Source organism: Primulina eburnea, chromosome 3, assembly GCF_022965805.1.
Source record: "Primulina eburnea isolate SZY01 chromosome 3, ASM2296580v1, whole genome shotgun sequence".
Classification (NCBI taxonomy): Eukaryota; Viridiplantae; Streptophyta; class Magnoliopsida; order Lamiales; family Gesneriaceae; genus Primulina; species Primulina eburnea.
The window spans coordinates 44,982,257-45,003,819 of NC_133103.1; the positions used below are offsets into that span (position 1 = coordinate 44,982,257).

At 37.7% G+C, this 21,563-nt stretch overlaps 2 protein-coding genes across 3 annotated transcripts; one reads left to right on the forward strand and one right to left on the reverse strand.

Annotated features, from left to right (window-relative positions):
* Positions 1–5,672: 5,672 nt before the first annotated feature.
* Positions 5,673–9,534, forward strand: LOC140828501 (uncharacterized). 2 transcript variants are annotated; one of them, XM_073191441.1, is made up of 4 exons: positions 5,673–5,973; positions 6,047–6,108; positions 8,269–8,664; positions 8,749–9,534. In XM_073191441.1, the coding sequence occupies exons 3-4, from the start codon at positions 8,302–8,304 to the stop codon at positions 9,331–9,333; spliced, it is 948 nt and encodes a 315-aa protein (XP_073047542.1). In that variant the 5' UTR covers positions 5,673–5,973; positions 6,047–6,108; positions 8,269–8,301; the 3' UTR covers positions 9,334–9,534. The 2 variants fall into 2 exon arrangements, with proteins under 2 accessions (XP_073047542.1, XP_073047541.1); XM_073191440.1 differs by having other exon boundaries at positions 5,673–6,108.
* An 8,581-nt stretch (positions 9,535–18,115) lies between these two features.
* On the reverse strand, positions 18,116–20,596 carry LOC140827618 (uncharacterized). The gene is made up of 5 exons (XM_073190368.1): positions 20,435–20,596; positions 19,105–19,425; positions 18,944–19,026; positions 18,755–18,836; positions 18,116–18,360 (listed from the first exon to the last, which is right to left on the reverse strand). Exons 1-5 carry the CDS (start codon positions 20,474–20,476, stop codon positions 18,307–18,309), a joined length of 582 nt encoding a protein of 193 aa, XP_073046469.1. The 5' UTR covers positions 20,477–20,596; the 3' UTR covers positions 18,116–18,306.
* Between the last annotated feature and the right edge of the window lie 967 nt (positions 20,597–21,563).

Sequence of the window (21,563 nt, forward strand, 5' to 3'; positions counted from 1 at the left end):
AACATATACATATTACTTCTGTTCCAGGAGTATAATTATAACCATGAGTTTTAACATTTAATGTTAAAGAATCTAATTATATTATATTATTATTAATATAATAATATAATATAATATAATATTAAAAGAAATAAAAAAAATAAATAAATAAAAGAAAAATGAAAGATTGAGGCGGTGGATTGAATTGAAATTCAATTCCACCGCACTCTTATTATATAGAGAGACGGCCGAGAGTAGGGAGGAGAAGAAATAAAGTCCTCGATTTTTCTTTTCGATCGTGCGACTTATCGGTTTATCCAATCGACGAATCGATTTCAGATTTAGGATCGTTGACACGAGATCTTCGATTTGAGGTATAAATTTCATATTTTTGGTGATGTTTGAAATTCATCGATTTTTGGAATAAATCCGATAAATTGTTAAATCATACAGAAACCGAAGATTTTTGAATAGTGTATGATTTTAACAAAGAAGAGATGATTATAGTGATGTTATTTTGAATTATTCCCAATTTATTATAATTAGGGAATTTTAATCGTTGATTGAGATTGAAGAATTATTTGTCGGTTATATATGCGGTAGAATAACTGACAAAAAACTAAGTTTTGAAGTCGAAATTGAATTATGATATGATTATGATTTAATATGAATTTTTGAAGTTTCAAATGATATTTGAAACTCATATTAATGATTTTGGAGTATGTTATTGATTGGAATGAGTATGTTATTGATGTAGATAAAGTGTAATATCAATATCTTCAGGCTACATCAATTGGAAACGAAGAATTGAGGTATGTTGCGACCGGGTAACATACGACAGGTATCTGTATTATATGATATATGATTGGATATGATTGGATTGGAATACGTGTCTATGTGCCTATTTGATGATTTGATGTGGCATACATGACATTGAGATTTGAGTATCGATGTATAAAATAAATGTTTTGTTAACACACATTGTTTGATGCATACATCGATACATGACATGCACGTTGAGCTATGATCCTTGGATACCCTGATATGATTGGATTGGATTCCGGGGTTTGTGAACACAATCGCTATGCCGGTATTATATGACCCGTAAAGCATAGACAATTGTGGCCCCATATGATTGGATATGAGATGTGGGATTTGTGGCGCTTTGCCGACGCTATCATACGTGTATTCCCATATCGGCCGGTGTGCCAGCTCGAGCATTGATTTGATTTGATAGCGATTCGATTGATTCTGACATGTGCTCAGTGGATGGGCATTTGACCTGATATCTCCACGACATACATGCATTGCATACCATATATCATTGTTTAGATATCTGTAGTATATATGATTGGTTGTTCCATACGGAGCTTTGCTCACCCCCAAGGTAGACTGTTGTTGTCTTTGTGTGTGGACAATGGCAGGTACTCCAGGTTATCAGGAGACCGGAGATGGTACTTCTGGAGGGAGCCACAGCTTTGGCTGAGGATTTTATGTTTATATCTTGTTCCCAGTATATATGTATATGTATCTATATACCGGGACATGTCCCGAGGATATGAGTTGTTTGTATGTGATTGGTTTTGATTATGTGTGGGCGTGTTTTATGATTTGAATTTAGATACTATTTTTAGTATTTAAATATCAGAAGAGATATTTTGGGCTCATTGTAAAGAAATTTTAAACTCGTTTTCTGCTGTGATTACTTAGCCCTAATCAAATTGTGTTGTAATAACGATTAGGGGCTAAGGGCCCCACAGATGATATTTTGATTTATTCGAATAATATAATTGATCATGCTGAGCATTTGAGAACTGTGTTGCGAATTTTGAGGGCTGAGAAATTATATGCAAAACTGTCCAAATGTGAATTTTGGCTGAGACATGTGGTATTTCTGGGTCACATCATATCCGGAAGTTGATCCCAGCAAGGTTGAAGCCGTGATTTCTTGGCCGAGACCGATATCAGTGTCAGAGATTCGCATTTTTATGGGTTTGGCAGGATATTACCGTCGATTTATTAAAGATTTATCGAGCATTGCTAAACTTATCACGCAGTTGACTCAGAAGAATGCACCATTTATTTGGTCAGAGGAGTGTGAGACCAGTTTTCTTGAGTTGAAGAAGAGATTGACTAGTGCTCTGATACTGAATATCCCATCAGGTACTGGTGACTTTGTTGTCTATTGTGATGCTTCTCACAGAGGATTGGGTTGTGTTTTGATGCAGCGAGGTCATGTCATTGCCTATGCTTCGAGACAGTTGAAGTCACACGAGACTCGCTACCCAATTCATGATCTTGAATTGGCAGCCATCGTCTTTGCATTGAAGATATGGCGACACTACCTTTACGGTGAGAAGTTTGAGATTTATTCTGATCATAAAAACTTGAAATATCTGTTTTCACAATCTTAATTGAATATGAGACAACGAAGATGGCTTGATTTACTGAAAGATTTTGATTGTGAGATCAAATACTATCCGGGGAATTCGAATGCAGCAGCAGATGCACTGAGTCGAAAGGTATGTTCTTTGTCCTTATCGACTATGGGTGTTTCAAATATGATAGAAGATTGTTGTTTGTCTGGATTGGTATTTGAGACAGATCATAGACCGATGAAATTATATGATGTTCAAGTTGAACCAGAGCTGATTTTAAGAATTAAAGCAGCTCAGAAAGTTTATCAGAATGTTAAGAATTCAATATCGATGGTCAGAGCAGGGCATCGATCTGAGTATCAGGTACGTGACGGTGTACTATATGTGAATAATCGTCTTGTTGTGCCAGATGTTGCAGATTTAAAACGACAGATATTGTCAAAAGCGCACAGCAGTCGATTCAGTATTCATCCTGGTGGCAGAAAAATGTATAATGATTTGAAAAAACAGTTTTGGTGGAAACAGATGAAAGCTGATATTGCAGAATTTGTAGCCAAGTGTCTAAATTTCCAACAGGTGAAGGCCGAACGAAAGAAACCAGGAGGTTTATTACAGAGCTTATCTATTCTTGAATGGAAATGGGATCACATTTCCATGGACTTTGTGACGAAGCTACCGAGATCCTCCCGAGGTTGCGATGCGATTTGGATTGTGATTGACAGACTGACCAAATCTGCATGTTTTATTCCGTACAAGATGACGTACAGACATGACCAGATGACAGAGATCTATGTCAGAGAAGTGGTCAGATTGCACGGAGTGCCGAAGTCGATTGTGTCAGACCGTGATCCTTGGTTTACTTCGCACTTCTGGCAGAGTTTGCACCAGGCTCTAGATACGAAGTTACATCTGAGTACCGCATATCATTCTCAGCCCGACGGACAGTCAGAGCGGACTAACCAGACACTGGAGGATATGCTTAGAGCTATAGTGCTTGATTTTAGCGCTAGTTGGCAAGAATCTTTGTCATTTTGTGAATTTTAGTACAACAACAGCTATCAGACGAGTATTGAGATGGCTCTTTTTGAGGCGTTGTACGATAAGAAGTGCAGATCCCCTCTGTATTGGGATGATATCTCTGAGGTACCTGAGATTGGACATGATATGATCAGAGATATGACAGAGAAAGTGAAGCTGATTCAGAAGAGAATGAAGGCAGCTCAAGACAGACATGCCAAATATGCCAATGTCCGGCGTAGACCGTTGGTATTTGAGGCCGGAGACAGAGTATTCTTGAAGATTTCACCTTTCAGAGGCTTTGTCAGATTTGGCAAGAAAGAAAAACTGTCTCCATGATATATTGGGCCGTATGAGATTCTCGAGAAGATAAGAAATCGTGCCTATCGACTCGCTTTACTGCCTTCATTATCTGGGATACATGATGTCTTTCATGTATCATTATTGCGGAAGTATATGCCAGATGCTTCACATATTATTCAGCCAGACGAGGCCGAACTTGACGAGACATTGAGCTATTTCGAAAAGCCGATTCAGATCCTCGATCGGAAGGAAAAGCAGCTCAGAACAAAGACAATTCCGCTTGTAAAAGTTCAGTGGAGTCGTCATGGCATTGAAGAAGCTACCTGGGAGACTGAATCAGACATGAGACGACGATTCCCAGAGTTATTTCACTGATGTGAGTTTTCTGATTAGCTTCTATTATACATTTCTTTCTGATATGATTTGACTGCCTGTGATTTCGAGGACGAAATCGTATCTTGGGGAAGGGGGAGAGAAATGTAATGCCTGAGATTTTTATTCTGATAATCTGTAATTATTGATTTATGATTTAATATGATTATGAAGGATCGTTTCGAGACACGAAATGAGATTGCATGTGAGATTTAATGTGCGAGGACAGTACCATTCGCGAACATGCGCGACATGATGCGCGCACATGCGCGAAATGAGCAGAAGACCTCGCGCATATGCGCGGAATGAGGGCGCGCATATGCGTGAGCTGTGCGAGAAGCCAATGCCAATTCAAGAGAACCTCGCACATATGCGTGGAAGATGGGCGTGCATATGCGCGAGCTGCCGAGATATGTACTGAGACCAGTAGGTCTCGCGCATATGCGCGAGTTGAGGTCGCGCATATGCACGAGACGTTTTAAACCAAGGATGAGCCACCTATCCATTTCATGAAAGAGATATATATATATATATATATATATATATAAATTGTCCTCCTTGCTTCTAATATTCAGAAAGGAAACAAACGAATCTGGAGAAAGCTTCAAGTTCCTTTTTGTATTAGAACCGAAGACTTCGTAGAATCCGTCTGTTAGATTTTGAATATGAGTGTAGTACCGTGTTTCTATCGACGCAGGCTTCATACGGACATAAGTTTTACTAAGTTTTGATATGATTTGAAATTATGGTATTTCCAGAATCGGATATGATTCATATATGATGTTCTTGACATGTTAGACATCGTATAATCGAAACCGGATTGAAGAACAAATACCATATGCAATTATTATGATTTTCAGAATGGATTTGACTGAGATTGATATCATATTTTTATTGTCATCGATTATGAGATGTTGGGATTGCTATCTGATTGATATGGTATTGTTGGGTATATTGATATTATGCAGTTATGACGTTGAAACAGAATTTAATTTAATTTTGATTAGATCCAGGATTGATTTGAGCTGTGTATTGATATTATACTCCTCGATATTGTCATTGTCAGATTGAGTATTGACAGGCATTGAATCCGAGACTTCGACAGCGTCAGATAGACAGAAAGAAAGGTATAAATCAATGTTAATACGGGATTGCATAACTCGAGTTTGATTTGACTTGAGTTTCCCAAAATCACGTACTGAATTGCCATTGCCTTGATATGTTGCAATGTTTGATATTGACATGCTTATTATATTGATTTATAGCAAAGCATGAGTTAAAGTCTTGGGCGGATATGCCTAGTCTGGGAATAAGAACGTACCACCATCTGGCTGGAGAAAGTATGTAAGAGAACGTTGCATTCTTATTCAACCGGGATCCCTAGATTAGAAATTAGTCGAGTATGAAGTGATGAGTCCAGAGTTTTATTTATTACTTGATATCGATACATGTCTTTCAGATTTGATACATGCTATTGACAGGGCCGATCTTAACAATATTTGGGCCTGAGTCTAACTTTTAAAAAGAGATCTCCGAATAATAATGTGTGTTCATATTGTTTTTAGTTCCATAGCAATTTTTCAAATTAAATCAATACGTCAAAGACAATATAAAAAACTAACACTACGTTTGGTACCTAGGATTCATTAGGATTGTGGACACTTTTCCCTCTTAGTCCATTGTTTGGTGTATTTTTTAATAAACCCAGCTAATGTGTGCTCCATTGGACTAGGCTGTACTAAGTAGTTTAAAATAAACCCACCAATGAGCCCAATATTAATAATCCTTCTAGCTATCAAGGCATCATTTCCCTAAATTACCCTCAACAACCCAACAAAAAATCTTCATCCACCTCGACAACAACGTACGAAGAGAGGCAATGGCGTAGGTTTTCCTTCTGTGCGACGACATCTACAGAAATCAGGTAAACAGTCGTCGTCCGAATTTTTTTAATCGGTACGTGTTCGTAAACCGTTCTCCAAATTAATTTCTGGTAGGGTGAAGTGAGCTGCTGTCACCTGGATAGATTCCGTGGTTTGTGGAGGCAATCACAGTTTTCGTAAGTGACATTTCTTCACTTCTGCTGCATCGTGAAATATGATGTTCGTTCTATTTATCTGGGTTTCCGTCGTTCAGTTAAATATTTGATTCCTCGCCGTTTGTATTGTTTTTGTTTTCACCAAACCTTTTTTTTTTGTTCAGTAAATCTAGTCTTCTGCCGATTTTTTCCTATATGTCAATTACATAACCACCTCACAATTGACGCCCAAGTCAACGTACAAATCTGTGAATTAGTTAGTTCAGCCTATGTGTAATTGCAAAAGTCTTCGAATTGTGTTTAATATTGGTACATTATTTTGTAGTCATTACATACAACATTTTTTACTTAAATATACACATTAGTTGACTGTGAAACCGCATTAGTAACCAATGAATGGTAAACAAAAGAGTTATCATTACTATCTTGATTTTCATTATTTTTAATTCATTGGTATCTCGCAAATGTCATTGTTGACCCCATTCTAAATTTTAATCTTCTTTGAAGTTTCTTCAATGCCAACTATGCGCACACACCTTACTATTTCTGTGTTGCTGCACCAAATCATGTGTCGATCATTGTTGGTTATGTTACTGGTGAGACATGCACTTAAGTTGCGTGCAAAACAACGTTGCAAGAAGCGTACAAGAACAATGGCCTACAGCATGACACAAAGAATACACGTGCAAATGAACCATTTGCACAGGATTATTGACATAGGAGACGGTCAATGTGTGGTGAACCTGCGAATGAATAGAAATGCATTTGCACGTTTGTGTTACTTGCTAACTCATGTTGGAGGACTAGTGGAGTCTAGATATGTCTGTACCGAAGAGAAAGTGAGCATGTTTCTGTCTGTATTGGCTCATCACAAGAAGAATAGAGTTGTGGGACATGACTATGTACGTAGTGGACATACAATCAGCAACCATTTCCATCAAGTCCTCCAATCAGTTCTCATGTTACATCCTTTACTACTGGTTAAACCATCTCCTGTCGATGATTCTTGCACCAACGAAACATGGAAATGGTTCAAGGTAAGTTGAAAGCATTGTCAACAACATTTACGTAATAAACATTTACATACTCATTCTCGATTTGTTGCATACATACATTGCTTATAATTTATTAATTTTTAATTTCAACAGGGATGTCTTGGTGCATTAGACGGAACGTATGTAAGTGTACATGTACCTAGCACGGAGAAGGCACGATATAGAACAAGGAAAGGTACTATCGCAGTCAACGTTCTTGGTGTTTGCGACCGGGACATGAAGTTCATATATGCACTTACGGGGTGGGAGGGATCTGCAGCAGATGCCAGGGTTCTTAAAGATGCAGTGACTCGTGACGACACACTGAGAATTCCCAGAGGTTTTGATATCCTTGTTTTTGTATTAAATCTGAACTGCTGACACTTGGTTTGTAAAGCATTCACAACAAATGATTAGTGCTTCTTTCCTCAAGTTTTTCGTGCGTACATTAGGTTAATGACGTAATAAGTAATTGATTCTTTTCAGGTTGTTATTACCTATGCGACAATGGATATGGCAATGTAGATGGTTTCTTGACTCCTTACAGGCGAGTACGCTATCATAGAGATGCTTGGGGAAACCGTGCAACTGGGCCACAGAATTACAAGGAGTTATTTAACTGGAGACACTCTCAAGCACGAAACATAATCGAAAGAGCATTTGGTTTATTGAAAAAGAGATGGGCCATACTTCGAAGTCCTTCGTTCTATCCACTAAAAACACAAAACAGAATCATAATGGCGTGTATGTTGCTGCATAACTTTATCAGGTCTGAGATGGCCGACGATCCAATTGAGGCAATGGTCGATGATGTACTAAGTCCGGACAACGAGATGCAAGATGATCTAATCACTACCTTGGAAGCGTCTGATGATTGGGATACTTGGAGGGAGAACCTTGCTATGTCTATGTGGATGAATCTAAACTAAATCATTATGTTTCTTGTAATTCTTGCGTTGCAACTTCGGTGTTCATGTACTTGTGACAGTTGATGTTATTTAAGTTTATCACATAACTTGATTGCATTTTATGTCATGTTGTTTGAATTTACGCCACCCATATATGTGTTTCTTGTTAACTACACAATCTGATGTTAAGCAATTGAAATATCTTGACATGGCTAACCAGTGTGCTGTATTATGAACAGGAACAGGACAACGCCATTGGCCACATCCCAATTATGGATAGTTTTGCAACTTCCGAGAGTTTTGTTGAAAAAGCTAAAAAACCTGATAAGACAAGACGTAGTTGGAGTGAACGTGAAGAAGAGTTTCTAATACAAGCACTGAAAGAGGCGTCTGTACAAGGTTGGAAAAGCGGCAATGGATTCAGGCCAGGCTACTTAGCTTTCCTTGAAAATCGAATGAAAGTTGCATTCCCCGACACAAATATACGTGGGAATCCACATATTAACTCTAAAGTTCATGTGTGGAAGAAATTGTACGGATCTTTGGTGACGTTACTAAGTAAAAGTGGAGTAGGGTGGAACGACACAGAGAAAACCGTTGAAGCTTCAAACGACATATGGGAGGCAGTAATAAAGGTACGATTTTGCTTGACAACTGTTTACTTTTTTTTGTTGAAGTAAATTAATGATGCGCGGTATTATGTGATGTTATACTCGTAGGCAGACCACAACGCACGGTCAATGAGACACAAAAGATGGACCTATTACCATGATTGGTGTGAAATCTTTGGTAATGATCGGGCAACTGGAGATAAAGCTGAACATTTCACTGCTGCTGTCCAAGAGATTCTTACCATGACACCTGAATTGCCTAACGACGCAGGTACGAACCTCGAAGCATTCTTTTCTGTTAACGAGGGAGGTGATGAATCAATCTCTGTATCTGTCACGCCGTCTTCGCGACCGACATCTGCTGCGAACTCCAAGGGAAAGAAAAGGAAACATGTAGACGCTGCTGACGATGCGATAGTAGAAGCAATAAATAATTTCGCCAACATCACCAAAGACACAATGAATGACCTTATCAAACAATTAGCAACCCAAAAAGAAGCAGATGAGGAGAAAATGCGCAATGCCCAAGACAATGTGTTGAAGGTTATGGAAACAATTACTGAGCTGACCGAAGACGAGAAAGTAATGGTTATCGAAGAATTGGTGGAGAACCCTGCGAAATTGTCATTGTTCTTGCGCTTGGGCCATGGTGGCAGATTGAGCCTGGCGAGACGGTTGGTAAGAGGAGCTTGACGTTATGCCTTGTGATGCAGCACTTTTGGATTCATTTGATGTTTCGGTGGGAATAGTGTCACAAACTGTTTAATATGTGTGTATCTGAAAATTTGAACTTAACTTTGCTGCATTAGACTCGTCTCTGTAAATCGTTGTGAAATGTTGTAATTTGCTGTTTTCATGAAGTTTGTTTTTGCAGACCAAAGGTGTAAGATTCGTTTTGGCATTTGATTCGTATATTCCATGACTGAATTTATGTCGTGCAACTGTTGGTTCTTATTACTAAAGCTTCGTGCCTTCATTTCTCAAATGAATGTCCCAATTAGTGGTTGTGCTTATGAATAATAGTTTTTACACCACACATCACTGCACCTTATAAAACATGAACAATGATGTATGCATTGCTGCACAACACTACCATTTTTTCGACAATGGAAATTATAATCTTCCAGCAGTAAACAACTCTTGATACAAGCTACATTTTGATCCAACCATTAACGCAATTAATATACAGATTTCGAACTACTTTGCAATCAAGCTTTGTGATATGAACGCATAACTCATGTAATAAAGACAGCCTCTGTTTCCCTCCATATTCACCTCGGTACATATTGTCGGGCAAGCATATAAAATGTATAGCCAAATGTGGTATGCGTTTACATACATATCAAATGCATATATATTTACATTCATATCAACGTGTGGATCTTTGTGATATGCATATATATTTACATTCATATCAAATGCAGGAGGCATGAAACTGAATTATAACCACTGACGAGAAGTGGAAAAAAAATGCTGCTTCGATGCATGTTTGGAATCTCGTATGTACTAAATGTGGTATATACATCGAAAAGTTTACGAGGTTCAACATTAGTCAAACACAATAATATATTTACATGTACAACTACATTTGATGATTCCAATACAGTGCCTTATCAGACTAGGGAAGTCGTCTTCACCACCTAACCGTCGACAAAATCGACAAGTACAACACACTGCAAAATAACCAAAAAGGTGGTACGAAGACCAAAAAACTTGCTGAATAAAGTTACTAGGTTACCCACTAGAGTCGCTTGACGTATCGATGACAACAAACGGCACACAATTAATTTCTGCAGCACGCTTCTTCATCGAACCAGGCTCGGCAACACATCCACGCTTCTTCCTTGTTAAATGATTCATTACGTCTTTGTAGTACATGTTTGCCACAGGGGCAAAAGGCTTCTCGGTTGCAGCTATTTCCTTCAACGAACGTGATGGAGACAAACCCACGATTTCCTTGGTCTTCGATGGTTCTGGAGGTTGTACAGGACCATCGCCTTCTTCATCTGATATGAGTGATATCACTGGTACTACATACTTGCTGGTCACAGAATCTTGAGAGTGAGTAGGGAATGACACAGACATCTTCTAAACTGAGACAGAAGAAGGTTTCGGTTACATCAAAGATATTGGACAAAGAAATTGAGAGTCAACGATGCCCTTAAATAAGAAAAGGAAACGTTATAAATGCTTCCAAATCTACCAACATTAATAAACAGATCCTGTAAGATACAGACAATTAATAAGTGATTTGATATAGTAGGCATTGTAGGTCAACCACTACACCTAGGCATGAATTTGTAGTCAATATATTGCACTGAGATTTAGTAATTATATGACTAGGACCGAAAATAACACTTACTACAAATAAATGAACTAACAGCCAATCCCACCAAGCTACCCATTTGTTGTGAATTATGATGGACAGATGTGCAGAGAACGATTTACGAGGCTGTACATGTTCATATATCCACAACCAAAACAAAAAAAGTAAAACATGTTCAACAATAATGACCTTATTCCCCTTCTGATGCAACAATATAGAATGTTCACTTAACTTTGCATCCCAAGGAAGAAGCAGAACTCAAAAATCTTGATGCACCTTAATCCCTTGCCATTATTGTTGCTCTTCCCTGTTGACATTCCACATCAAACGAAGTTGTTCAAGTCAAATTACAATGCATATCAGAGCAAAATATAAACAATTTAATTCTGAGAATGGGGTTCTTACTCTCATGTACGCATTGATTCACTGCATCTTCTGGAGATGGGGTTCAAAATGAATTTACATTCGCTTATGCAGCTATGTACAAAAATGGGCAGCTTAACAAACGTTATAACAACTACAACAACCCAATAATTACAACAAGGCAGCTTAATAAGTAAAATAAATTATATTAAACACAAACAGCCAAAACTACAACCCAACAAAGTTTTACAACAACTACAACAAGCCAGTAATTACAATACCGAGACTTCTATTTGCTCGTAAACAGTTTTAAAAAAAAAGCGTGAACGACGGATAATATATCACGCACCAACGTCGATACAATTTTACAAGACAATATTACAACATAACGAACATACACACAACATTGTTCTTACTTACAAATTAAAATAACAAGCATGACAAACATCAGTAAACACAATATGGAGCAAATGCAACCAAAGCAACAACAAACTTGGTCGATAGATAGAGGTGTTTGCTCCAGTGGATCATTTGGTGGAGTTGATGTGGTGGATGCCATAACTGACTTGGTTTGAGCGTCTTGTTCCGTGTCAACTGTATCAGCATTCTTCAAATTAAAAGACTGTGAACTACATGATGCATTGTATGCTTGTGTGTGCCGACGCTTTACAAAGGGGGAAGTTGGATGTTGCGACGATTTCGAACCCATGTCAATTTTGGATGATGTTTCATTGATCGAAGATATTTTGCCATATTCATCGTACCAATAGAATCGGTTCCGATGTTTCAAACCGGCAGGACATATAAAGTAATAGTGGCCAGGTCGTGTTGAATGTGGCCCAGCTTCACGTAATACCATTAACCCATTGCCGCACTCGCAATGTGGTGGTGTCTTCACGTCCATTTTAACTACGCTAAACTGTCATTCAATGAATTCCTAAGTGACGTTCTTAGCTATAGGTAGCTGTCTAAAACACATTTGCAATACTTAATCATAAACTTAACAAACGTTACGAAAACATTTGAATTTCTGAAGAATTTAGGATCTACAACACACAACATAACAATGACATCGACTAACACCGACCACCAGAGACATCAAATGCGACTAACATTTACCCCGTCCACCCATAGAACTTGCAAACCCAATATTCCCTTTTTTTTTGTACTGGGAAAAGAAATTCTGCAAATATATATAAATAAACTTATCGGAAATCAACAAAGGGTCCTAAATCTAAACACTTGTAAAATGTTCTTACAATTACTCACATTAAGTGCAGATTGTTGTCTCGCGATTTAGGTACGACGTAGTAGCTGCTCATTTACATATTGTCGTCATGTCGCCCAAGTAAAAACATGCTCCATCGATTTTCAGTCCTTCACATGTCGGATTCACTGGAGGAAAACGAAGATCCACACGTTGTTGGCGGAAAATCTTCGTTCGGTGTACACTGTTCACGGGTAGGGTTTTCTTCACATACTGAGGTTGAAATGCGTGGTAGATGAAGTAGGTAGGAGATTGTAATTTATTTTTTTAACGCAAAGGGTATTTTCGGTACTATGCATATACGTAATTTGTTAATCACAACCTTCAACTTCTCACCAAACACAAGAAAGGATATGAACAAAACACACGAATCTTGGTGTATCCTATTTTTAATCATTTAGGTATTAATCATTTCATTTGTCCTATCCTATCACCAAACACAGCGTAAAGGAATAAAAATATCAAACATGTCTAAAATGATCACTAAAAAACAACCCGTCTAACAGTTTTAGAGCTAAAAACGTTGTTCAGTAATTTCTTTCTCAATCGATAACATAGACAATTCATTCAATCTTTCTCGTGACATGGTTGATCGGAGAAAAGTTTTGATGAGCTTTATCTTTGAGAAACTTCGCTATGCACTTGCTACTGTGACCGGAACAGTCAACAAAATTTTATAAGCAATATGAGCATTTGAAAGCCAGATAAGCATTACATCACCAAAATTTCAGTCAAAAAGCGTAGATTATAGATACCACATAAAGCCCCGAAGAAAGTAAAAAAGTGCAATAAAAAATTAGAAGCCCGAACAAAGCAAATACAAAAAAATAGACTTACAGCTCCTCACGGGTCTTTCAATCAAACCTAGAGACGACGCAACGACTGGAGTCGATTAAGACTTGTCTGCAGATGAATATTGGGGAAGATTGGGGAATAAATCGATAACATGCTAAACAAGTTCCATTTAATAAATACTTGGTTTTGGGCTATCTAATAACTAGTATTATATATAATAATTTTTTTAAAAAAAAATTTGGGCCCCAAAAAAGATATGAGCCTGAGTCATTAGACTCATTTGCCTTTTAATAGGCACGGCCCTGGCTATTGATATGTGTTCCATGCTTTTATATATGCTTTTATATGAATGCATGTTTACATTGTTTATACTGAGATGTAATTCTCACCGTTGTTTCCGGCTGTTGTCTTGTTTGTATGTGTACCTGACAACATGTGGGGCAGGATCAGGAAGAGGATGAGAGATTCAGAATTAGCGTGAAGATTCGGACTTAGAGTAGACTTATTTTCAGTACTTGATATAGTGACTGAAATTTAGTTGAGATAAATAAATTTTGTACAAGACTTGTACCTTTATATTGATATTTATATCAGATCGAGTACATTACGTTTCCGCACTTGCATTTTAAAAAAGAAAAAATTTTATGTCCCACATTACTTAATTGTAACATTTGATATTAATAACGATTAAGAAATGAATTAGGTTCGGGTCCACACAAATGGTTACTCAAATTCTGGAGGATATGTTAAGGGCTTGCAAGATTGATTTCCCGGGGAGTTGGGATTCCAAGTTGCCTTTGGTGGAGTTCACGTATAATAATAGATATCAGTCAACTATTGGCATGGCACCCTATGATGCTCTGTATGGGCGGAAGTGTAGATCACCGTTGTATTGGGAAGATGTTTAAGAAAAGAACATGTTGTGCCCGGAGTTGGTTCAACAAACAGCAGATGTTGTGTCATTAATCCAAGAGAAAATGAAGACCGCTCAGTCTAGACAGAAAAGTTATGCCGATGTGAGACGACGGCCTTTTGCATTCGAGGTTGGTGATCATGTTTTCATTAAAAATCTCATCTCAAGGGAGTTATGTGATTTGATAAGAAAGGTAAACTTTGTACTCGTTATATAGGGTCGTTTGAGATACTTGATAAGATTGGAGACCGAGCTTATCGTCTTGCATTGTCATCGAACTTGGATCGAGTTCACAATGTATTTCATGTTTCTATGCTCCGCAAGTATCTTTCCAATCCATCTCATGTTCTTCGGTATGAGTCATTGGACCTTTTACCTAACTTAAGCTGCGAGGAAGTGCTGTTTCAAATATTTGATCGCAAAGTTAAGAAATAAAAAAAATTGGTCTTGTCAAAGTTCTTTGGAGGAATCAGGTGATTGAAGAGGCCACGTGGGAACCGGAAGAGGAGATGAAGCATCGTTATCCGATTTTATTTGACGGTGCTTGGCGAAATTTTTATAAGGAGGAGAGATTGTAATATCTCAACCTTTTATCATTTTATTGTTTATGATGTTATTCTTTGGTTTAGGTGTTTAAGGAATATTGTTATTGGATATTCATGGCTTATTATGGTAATGGATATTTTATATGGTTTTGGTGGTTGAGTTTATGTGGAATGGTTATTGATTATGGTTATGTTAATTGGAATGGTAAAATTATGGTTATTGTTTTTGGTGTTATGTTACATAGTTGATGATGATTATGGAAATGGATGGGTTTTTGTTGTGATAGTTTTTATGGATGATTTGATCATGTATTTGAATGGTAATGAATTGGTAGAATAGAAAGTTGATTTTGAGCCAAATAGAAAGTGGAAGTCCAGAAACGGTATGAAAGATATGACAGTAGTTGTGGTTTTTAGCATAATGTTTTGTATTGAGGCCACTTCTATTAGAAAGATAAGATGTAAGGCTATAACTTTCATGTTTTGAGTTTTGTCAAATCATTAGGGAAGACGAGCCAAAAGTGGCCGGAAGTGTGTCGTGTGTATCATTGTTCCTGCATTGACACATGTTGGGAGAATGAGCATAATTTTTTACTCAAACCTTCAAATGACATGAGGCCAATTGAAGATGCAAAAAAAGGCATAGGGCTACAACTTTTGTGAGGCCCGGAGCCGAAGAGGGCGGGGGGGTGAACGCCGGTGCCATCAGTTGCACGGACAATGAGCGGCTCCTGGCAGGCTTCTAGGTGAAGGGAACATGAATGAACCGACCCACACGGGAATGAGAGGGATTCCGAGACTGGGCAATGTAATGGACTGAACAGTTGAAGAGTGCTTAAAAGATTTGATTGGTACTACTCATATCACGAAGGTGCATCTTCTTTTCGGTAGCTCATCACATAAGAACTCCAAAGTTAAGCGTGCTTGACTTGGGGCAATTTTGGGATGGGTGACCTCCTGGGAAGTTTCCTAGGGTGCGTGTGAGTGAGGACATAAGCACGCTGGAAAGACTCGTCTTGGTACAGTGAGGACAGTCGTCAAATCTGGGGCGTTACAAGTGGTATCAGAGCCAGGTTCTCTTAGTACGGTGTGGTTCGGGGACGAACCAAGCGGAAGCTGGTGGGCATGTGAGGCCCGGGGCCGAAGAGGGCGGGGGGTGAACGCCGGTGCCATCAGTTGCACGGACAATGAGCGGCTCCTGGCAGGCTTCTAGGTGAAGGGAACATGAATGAACCGACCCACACGGGAATGAGAGGGATTCCGAGACTGGGCAATGTAATGGACTGAACAGTTGAAGAGTGCTTAAAAGATTTGATTGGTACTACTCATATCACGAAGGTGCATCTTCTTTTCGGTAGCTCATCACATAAGAACTCCAAAGTTAAGCGTGCTTGACTTGGGGCAATTTTGGGATGGGTGACCTCCTGGGAAGTTTCCTAGGGTGCGTGTGAGTGAGGACATAAGCACGCTGGAAAGACTCGTCTTGGTACAGTGAGGACAGTCGTCAAATCTGGGGCGTTACAACTTTCATGTTGAGCACTTTTGAAAATTCGGAAGTTAAAATGAGTTTTTCGGCAGAATGTGGCGTGCATATGCGCCAGATCTCGCGCCACTGTGCGCCGAGTGCTGAAGTTCTTAGTGTTTGGGCAGAACGAGGCGCATATATGTGCTAGAACTGGCGCGCATATGCGCCCAACACAAGTTTAAAAAATCACGTTTTTAAGGGAAATGAAGGGATTATTTATGTTGTGTCTAGATATTTCCACGCACTTCATTCTCCTCCCTTTTCCTTTGATCGATCAAAGCCCTTTCCCCTTCAAGTTTCTCTCCAACTTTTCTCCACTTTAAGTTCAAGAATTTTAGTATATTCCTTAGCTTCTCCTACTAAGCTTCCAAGCTCCAAAGTAAGGATTTTATCTTTTGAGTTTAGAAGGGTTTGAGAAGATGAATGTTTGAGTTGGTTTGATTGATTCCTATAATTATTGGTGATGATTAATGGTTGTTGTATGTATATTGTTGTAGGAATCCCTTTGAGATCATCCAAACAAACACTTGCTTGTTGGGTTGTAAGTAGAGGCTTCCCTTTTTGCTCACATGTTATATATATGCACAAAAAAGCCATTTTAATTGATACCTAGCTCCTTTCATTGCTATGTTCTTGGTATAATTGTTATTATGTATTAATCCAATCCCATTAGATACTCTTACAAAATCTATAAATAGTGGAATACTCTCATTATTCTTGACACACTCTCATTATTTTATGATTTTACTCTTTAGCTTTCGGATAACATCTTTAAATTATTTTCTGATTTGAGCGTTGGAGTGTCTACGTCGGACAAACCCCGACACCTCTGACGTTTGTTTGTGCCGCATATGATAACCCATAAAATTTTCTCTCTACAAGCTACTTGGGCCCACTTATTAGTTAGCTGGAATACCGATCTACGATTATTTAGATCGATTTACGAACCTACAGAATAGTCCAGATAATCACAATTTTTTACTACATCAAATATAAAAATGTTTAAAGGCTTGCGCTCAACAATTCGTATATCCGAAAGTAAATGGTGCAACTATCTCATTGAAATTCCTAACATTTATCTTATTACTATTGCTTTTTATCCTCGATACATATCAGATGGTTAAATTCATTTATAAATCATGTAAGCTACACAATTTATTTAAATTTGTTCAAACCTTTTTATAATTCCAGTTTTTCTTCGTTGAGAAAAAATTTGTAACCATAATCAGGCTATAAATGGACATTTTTCTCGACAAAAAAACACCGACATGCTTCAATTGACACTTGATATATTACGTATGGGAGATTGAAAGCTTCGAACTTGGCGTACTTTAGAGACAACACTGAAGTACTCGAGTTTCGGGGGAGGAAGGAATCGAGCATGTACGACGCATGCGCGCTTCAGATTTTAACGTTCATAACATGGCGGGATCATAAAGATTTAAAATTCGTAAATCAAGAGAACTTTTAGACACATCATAAACGAGAGAGACCGAAATTTATTAATACACAACACATTGAATTCTTAATTTGGAATGACCCTGTCTGAATACAATTTCATCCACTCATTGCGTTAAGAGAGGAAGTTTTTAAAAAAATATGATAGGTAAAGTTGAAAATTTTGTCGTCCAACCGATTGTCTAGTGAACCATTAACTTCTTTAATTATAAAAACACTAGCATCGACCATATATGAATGGGTTTTCGAGTGGAGATATTGGTGTAACAGAACAAAAGGCAACGCATGGAAGGACGAAATATTTTCTCTAAATTTGTAGAGACAACAATCTGATTTATGGGGATGCCGCGATAGAGTTTGGGCTTGAATTGCTCTAAAAAGACAAGCCACGATACTTATTTTTAGCTGCTTCAAAGAAAAAACTATATGTGGAAGAGAAAGCATTCGTAGGAATATAATGAGCGGGTGCTCTATTTACAGAGGACCTGGAAAAGTGCCATTTTCCCTTTGCTCATTCCATCTATCAATCTGCAACCAAAATGAGCCAAAAAAGCTAACAGATTAACACCATGAAATATCTCCTCGCATGATGCCACAAAGCTGTTTAAAGCTAAAGAAGAAAAAAACAACAGAGCATTTTGGCAGAAATTACCCAAGAGCCCAACAGAACACAAAGTTTGTTACCCTTCAACGTGAAACTAGATTTTAGAAGGTCATTTCTCATAATAAATAATCAAGGGATATAATTGTTTGAAATCATGTTCCTACTTTGGCAAACACTCCATAGTCCCTTTGCTCCCAAGTCCCGTCCTCTTATTATCTTAGATTAGATTTAATGAAGTCATTGTCATCAATATATACGAGGAAAGAAAAAAAAGTCAATTCCATTTGCACATACTTTGAGGTAGATGATAAACATTACCCATTCACCGGGACAAAGGGAGCGATAATATTTGGCAAACTTGTCACACTCTGGAGCACCTTCACCTTTAGCAGCAACGCACCTGGCATGTAAAACAATTGATAATACTCACCATAGTGCACGAAAGGTTTGAAAATTATCAGAATTACAATTGAAGGAGGAGGCTAGAAACAAACTTTCATTACCCACCTATGATACTCAATATATCTAGTGAAGCAGTGCCTGGTTTGATTCGTTGTCGGGAAACGAAAGTCTGCTGGTGCTGTCTCAATCTGCGAATCCGAGTGTAAAATAAGAGGGGAGATACAAGCGAACCAACACATAGAGGACTGAGTTCTGTCAAGTCATACCTTGATCTCTGGAGTCTCTTCCACTTCTTGATCGACTGGGTTATCAGATTCAGGACTATCATTGCTTTCTTCACTGGCCGCTTTTGCATCATCAGTCGTTTCACTAACAGGACTGGATTCCGTACTTTCTCCTACAGAGTCATCACCACCCTCTTCAGTAGCAGCAGCAGGAGAATCTTCACTATCAACAACAGTTGGGGATTCCTCATTTTTCTGAACAGTTTCCTCAGCAGGAGCTTCTATCAAGGGATTAATGTCAGATCCTCCTCCAGCTTTTGCAGCCACTTCTGGTTTCTGTTCTTTGTCCTTCAATAAATATTGCTATGGTCCAAAGAATCAGATATAGTATGTCATTACAGATCAAAGTATAACCAATGCAATGAAGAGAATAAACCATCTCCAGGGAGGTTTACCATGTTTACTATAGATAGTTTACTAATTTCACATTATTAGCATTTACATTTAACACCAGCATCCACAAACAACAAGATTATTCAATATTCACAAATGAGTCACTCAAAAAGCCGCGAACTATATCAACGACAGGTCTACAAGTCCCAAAACAAGGGCCTAAAGAAATGAAGGCTACAGGAGTGATTAACAGAACTTCAGGAAATTCTGCTAGGTTCCACGTAAAGGTAGCCTTTCATCAATATTAACTCCAAGAGCAAGTCAGAAGCCAGCCCTCAATTTGTGATGCTAAATTCTTAACCTACTGCATCACTTTGCTTACTTCGGAATTCTCATACATTTGTTGCCAACGCTTGTTTATTTATAACCTTGTTCTTCATGTTCTGCTCTTAACCACCTTTCAGTAAATTAATTTAATTTAATTCCACCCTTTCCCAGCTGAGCCATTACATAATTTGCAAAATTCAGCGGCAAAGAGCAATAGGATCCCCATTAGAACTCGTTTTTATCGAAAACCTAAAAGTCCTCTGATTTTTATAACTTAAGCTAACAAAAAAGGGCTTTTGCTCGAATTGCATTTCTAAAACAATCAAGATTTTTCACCTAGTGGACTTAAATGTACTTGGAAACGAGAAATTTGAATTTTCCCCAGCATCAGAAACAGCCACTCAGCTCGCCTGAGCTGATCGCCCATGCCCCAACCCGATCAAGTTCCCCCCTCCAACCAAACCATCATCACTGAAACAAAAATACATAAAAACCTAAAAAGTCTCGGAAACAACAGGATCCAGCTTAAATCGAAAATTCGGCAATAGTAAATAACCTTCTTTGTACATAGCTGAATTCCGAAACACAAATTATAAAATACGAAAAAAAACATACAACATATATACATATATATAATCAAACAAAGAAAAACCTCAGCCAAGGAAGGGAGACTGGAGGCGTCAGCTTCGGCCATGGATATTACAGCGGCGGAAAATTGGTTGTCTGGTTTAGCTTTTCGTTTGGAAATGGTAGAGTTTTCGGGTTGCACAAAAGAGAGGAGTTCTGGGCTCAAATGGTATACTATGTTCGGGCCGGGCTACCAAGAACATTATTAAATCTTTGAATTCTAATAATCATTCTTTATTAATTAAATCTCATGCATAAATTAAAATATTATATGTAAATAAAAAAATAAAATTTTATATTTTATTGACATGTTTGAAAATAGTGAGAAATTTATGGACTCAAAGAAATAGTTTTTCTCTCTTGATTGTTAAATTTCTCTAGTAATACGTGACATTTAATTTTTACGACATGTAATCTAGTAAATCATATATTCATCGTCGACGATGATTCTTATTATCGCTAAGGTCATGGCTATTTAACATGATGAATATTTTGACACACAATGAACATCTTTAGGACATTGTATAATGTATTACTGTTGTTAAACAATTAAAAAATGAGTGGACCTCATGTGAGACCGTCTCACGGATCTTAATATGTGGGACGAGTCAACTCTACTCATATTCACAATAAAAAATAATAATCTTAGTATAAAAAATAAAATTTTTCATGGATAACTCAAATAAGAGATTCGTCTCACAAATACGACTCGTGAGACCGTCTCACACAAGTTTTTGCTTTAACAAATATATTAATTCACAAGAAAGGGTTTCGCTTCTATTTCGTGTAATTGTATAAATATATTATATTATTAATGAAAACATTTATATAACAGCTATACTTGGTCTTTTATTTTATTATAAGTTTTCAAGAAACAATATCTTCTACATAACTAAATTGGCATATAATTTATTCATTTTGAATAGACAATCAACTCTTAATTATTGGTAAGATATTCTAAATCTTATTTTAAATTGTAAAATATGTTACACGATTATTCAAATATTAAAATGCATCATAATTAACGTTACAAGCTAAAACATTACATCTTTCAAATAACTAACGAATGGAATCAATTCGTGAACTTTTCGAGTCAGCTCGATAATTATTTGATTTGTATTCGAATTTATTGAACTCGAGCATGTTTGAATTGT

Bases quoted from the DNA above. Each gene is read 5' to 3' on its own strand.
- LOC140828501 (XM_073191440.1), top strand. From the start codon at position 8,302: ATGGATAGTTTTGCAACTTCCGAGAGTTTTGTTGAAAAAGCTAAAAAA. The intron at 8,665-8,748 runs GTACGATTTTGC...TTATACTCGTAG, and splicing joins TATGGGAGGCAGTAATAAAG to GCAGACCACAACGCACGGTC.
- LOC140827618 (XM_073190368.1), bottom strand. From the start codon at position 20,476: ATGGCCGAAGCTGACGCCTCCAGTCTCCCTTCCTTGGCTGAG. The intron at 19,426-20,434 runs GTTTTTCTTTGT...TTTGGACCATAG, and splicing joins GTCTCCCTTCCTTGGCTGAG to CAATATTTATTGAAGGACAA. The intron at 18,361-18,754 runs GTAATGTTTATC...TTTTGGTTGCAG, and splicing joins CCCTTTGTCCCGGTGAATGG to ATTGATAGATGGAATGAGCA.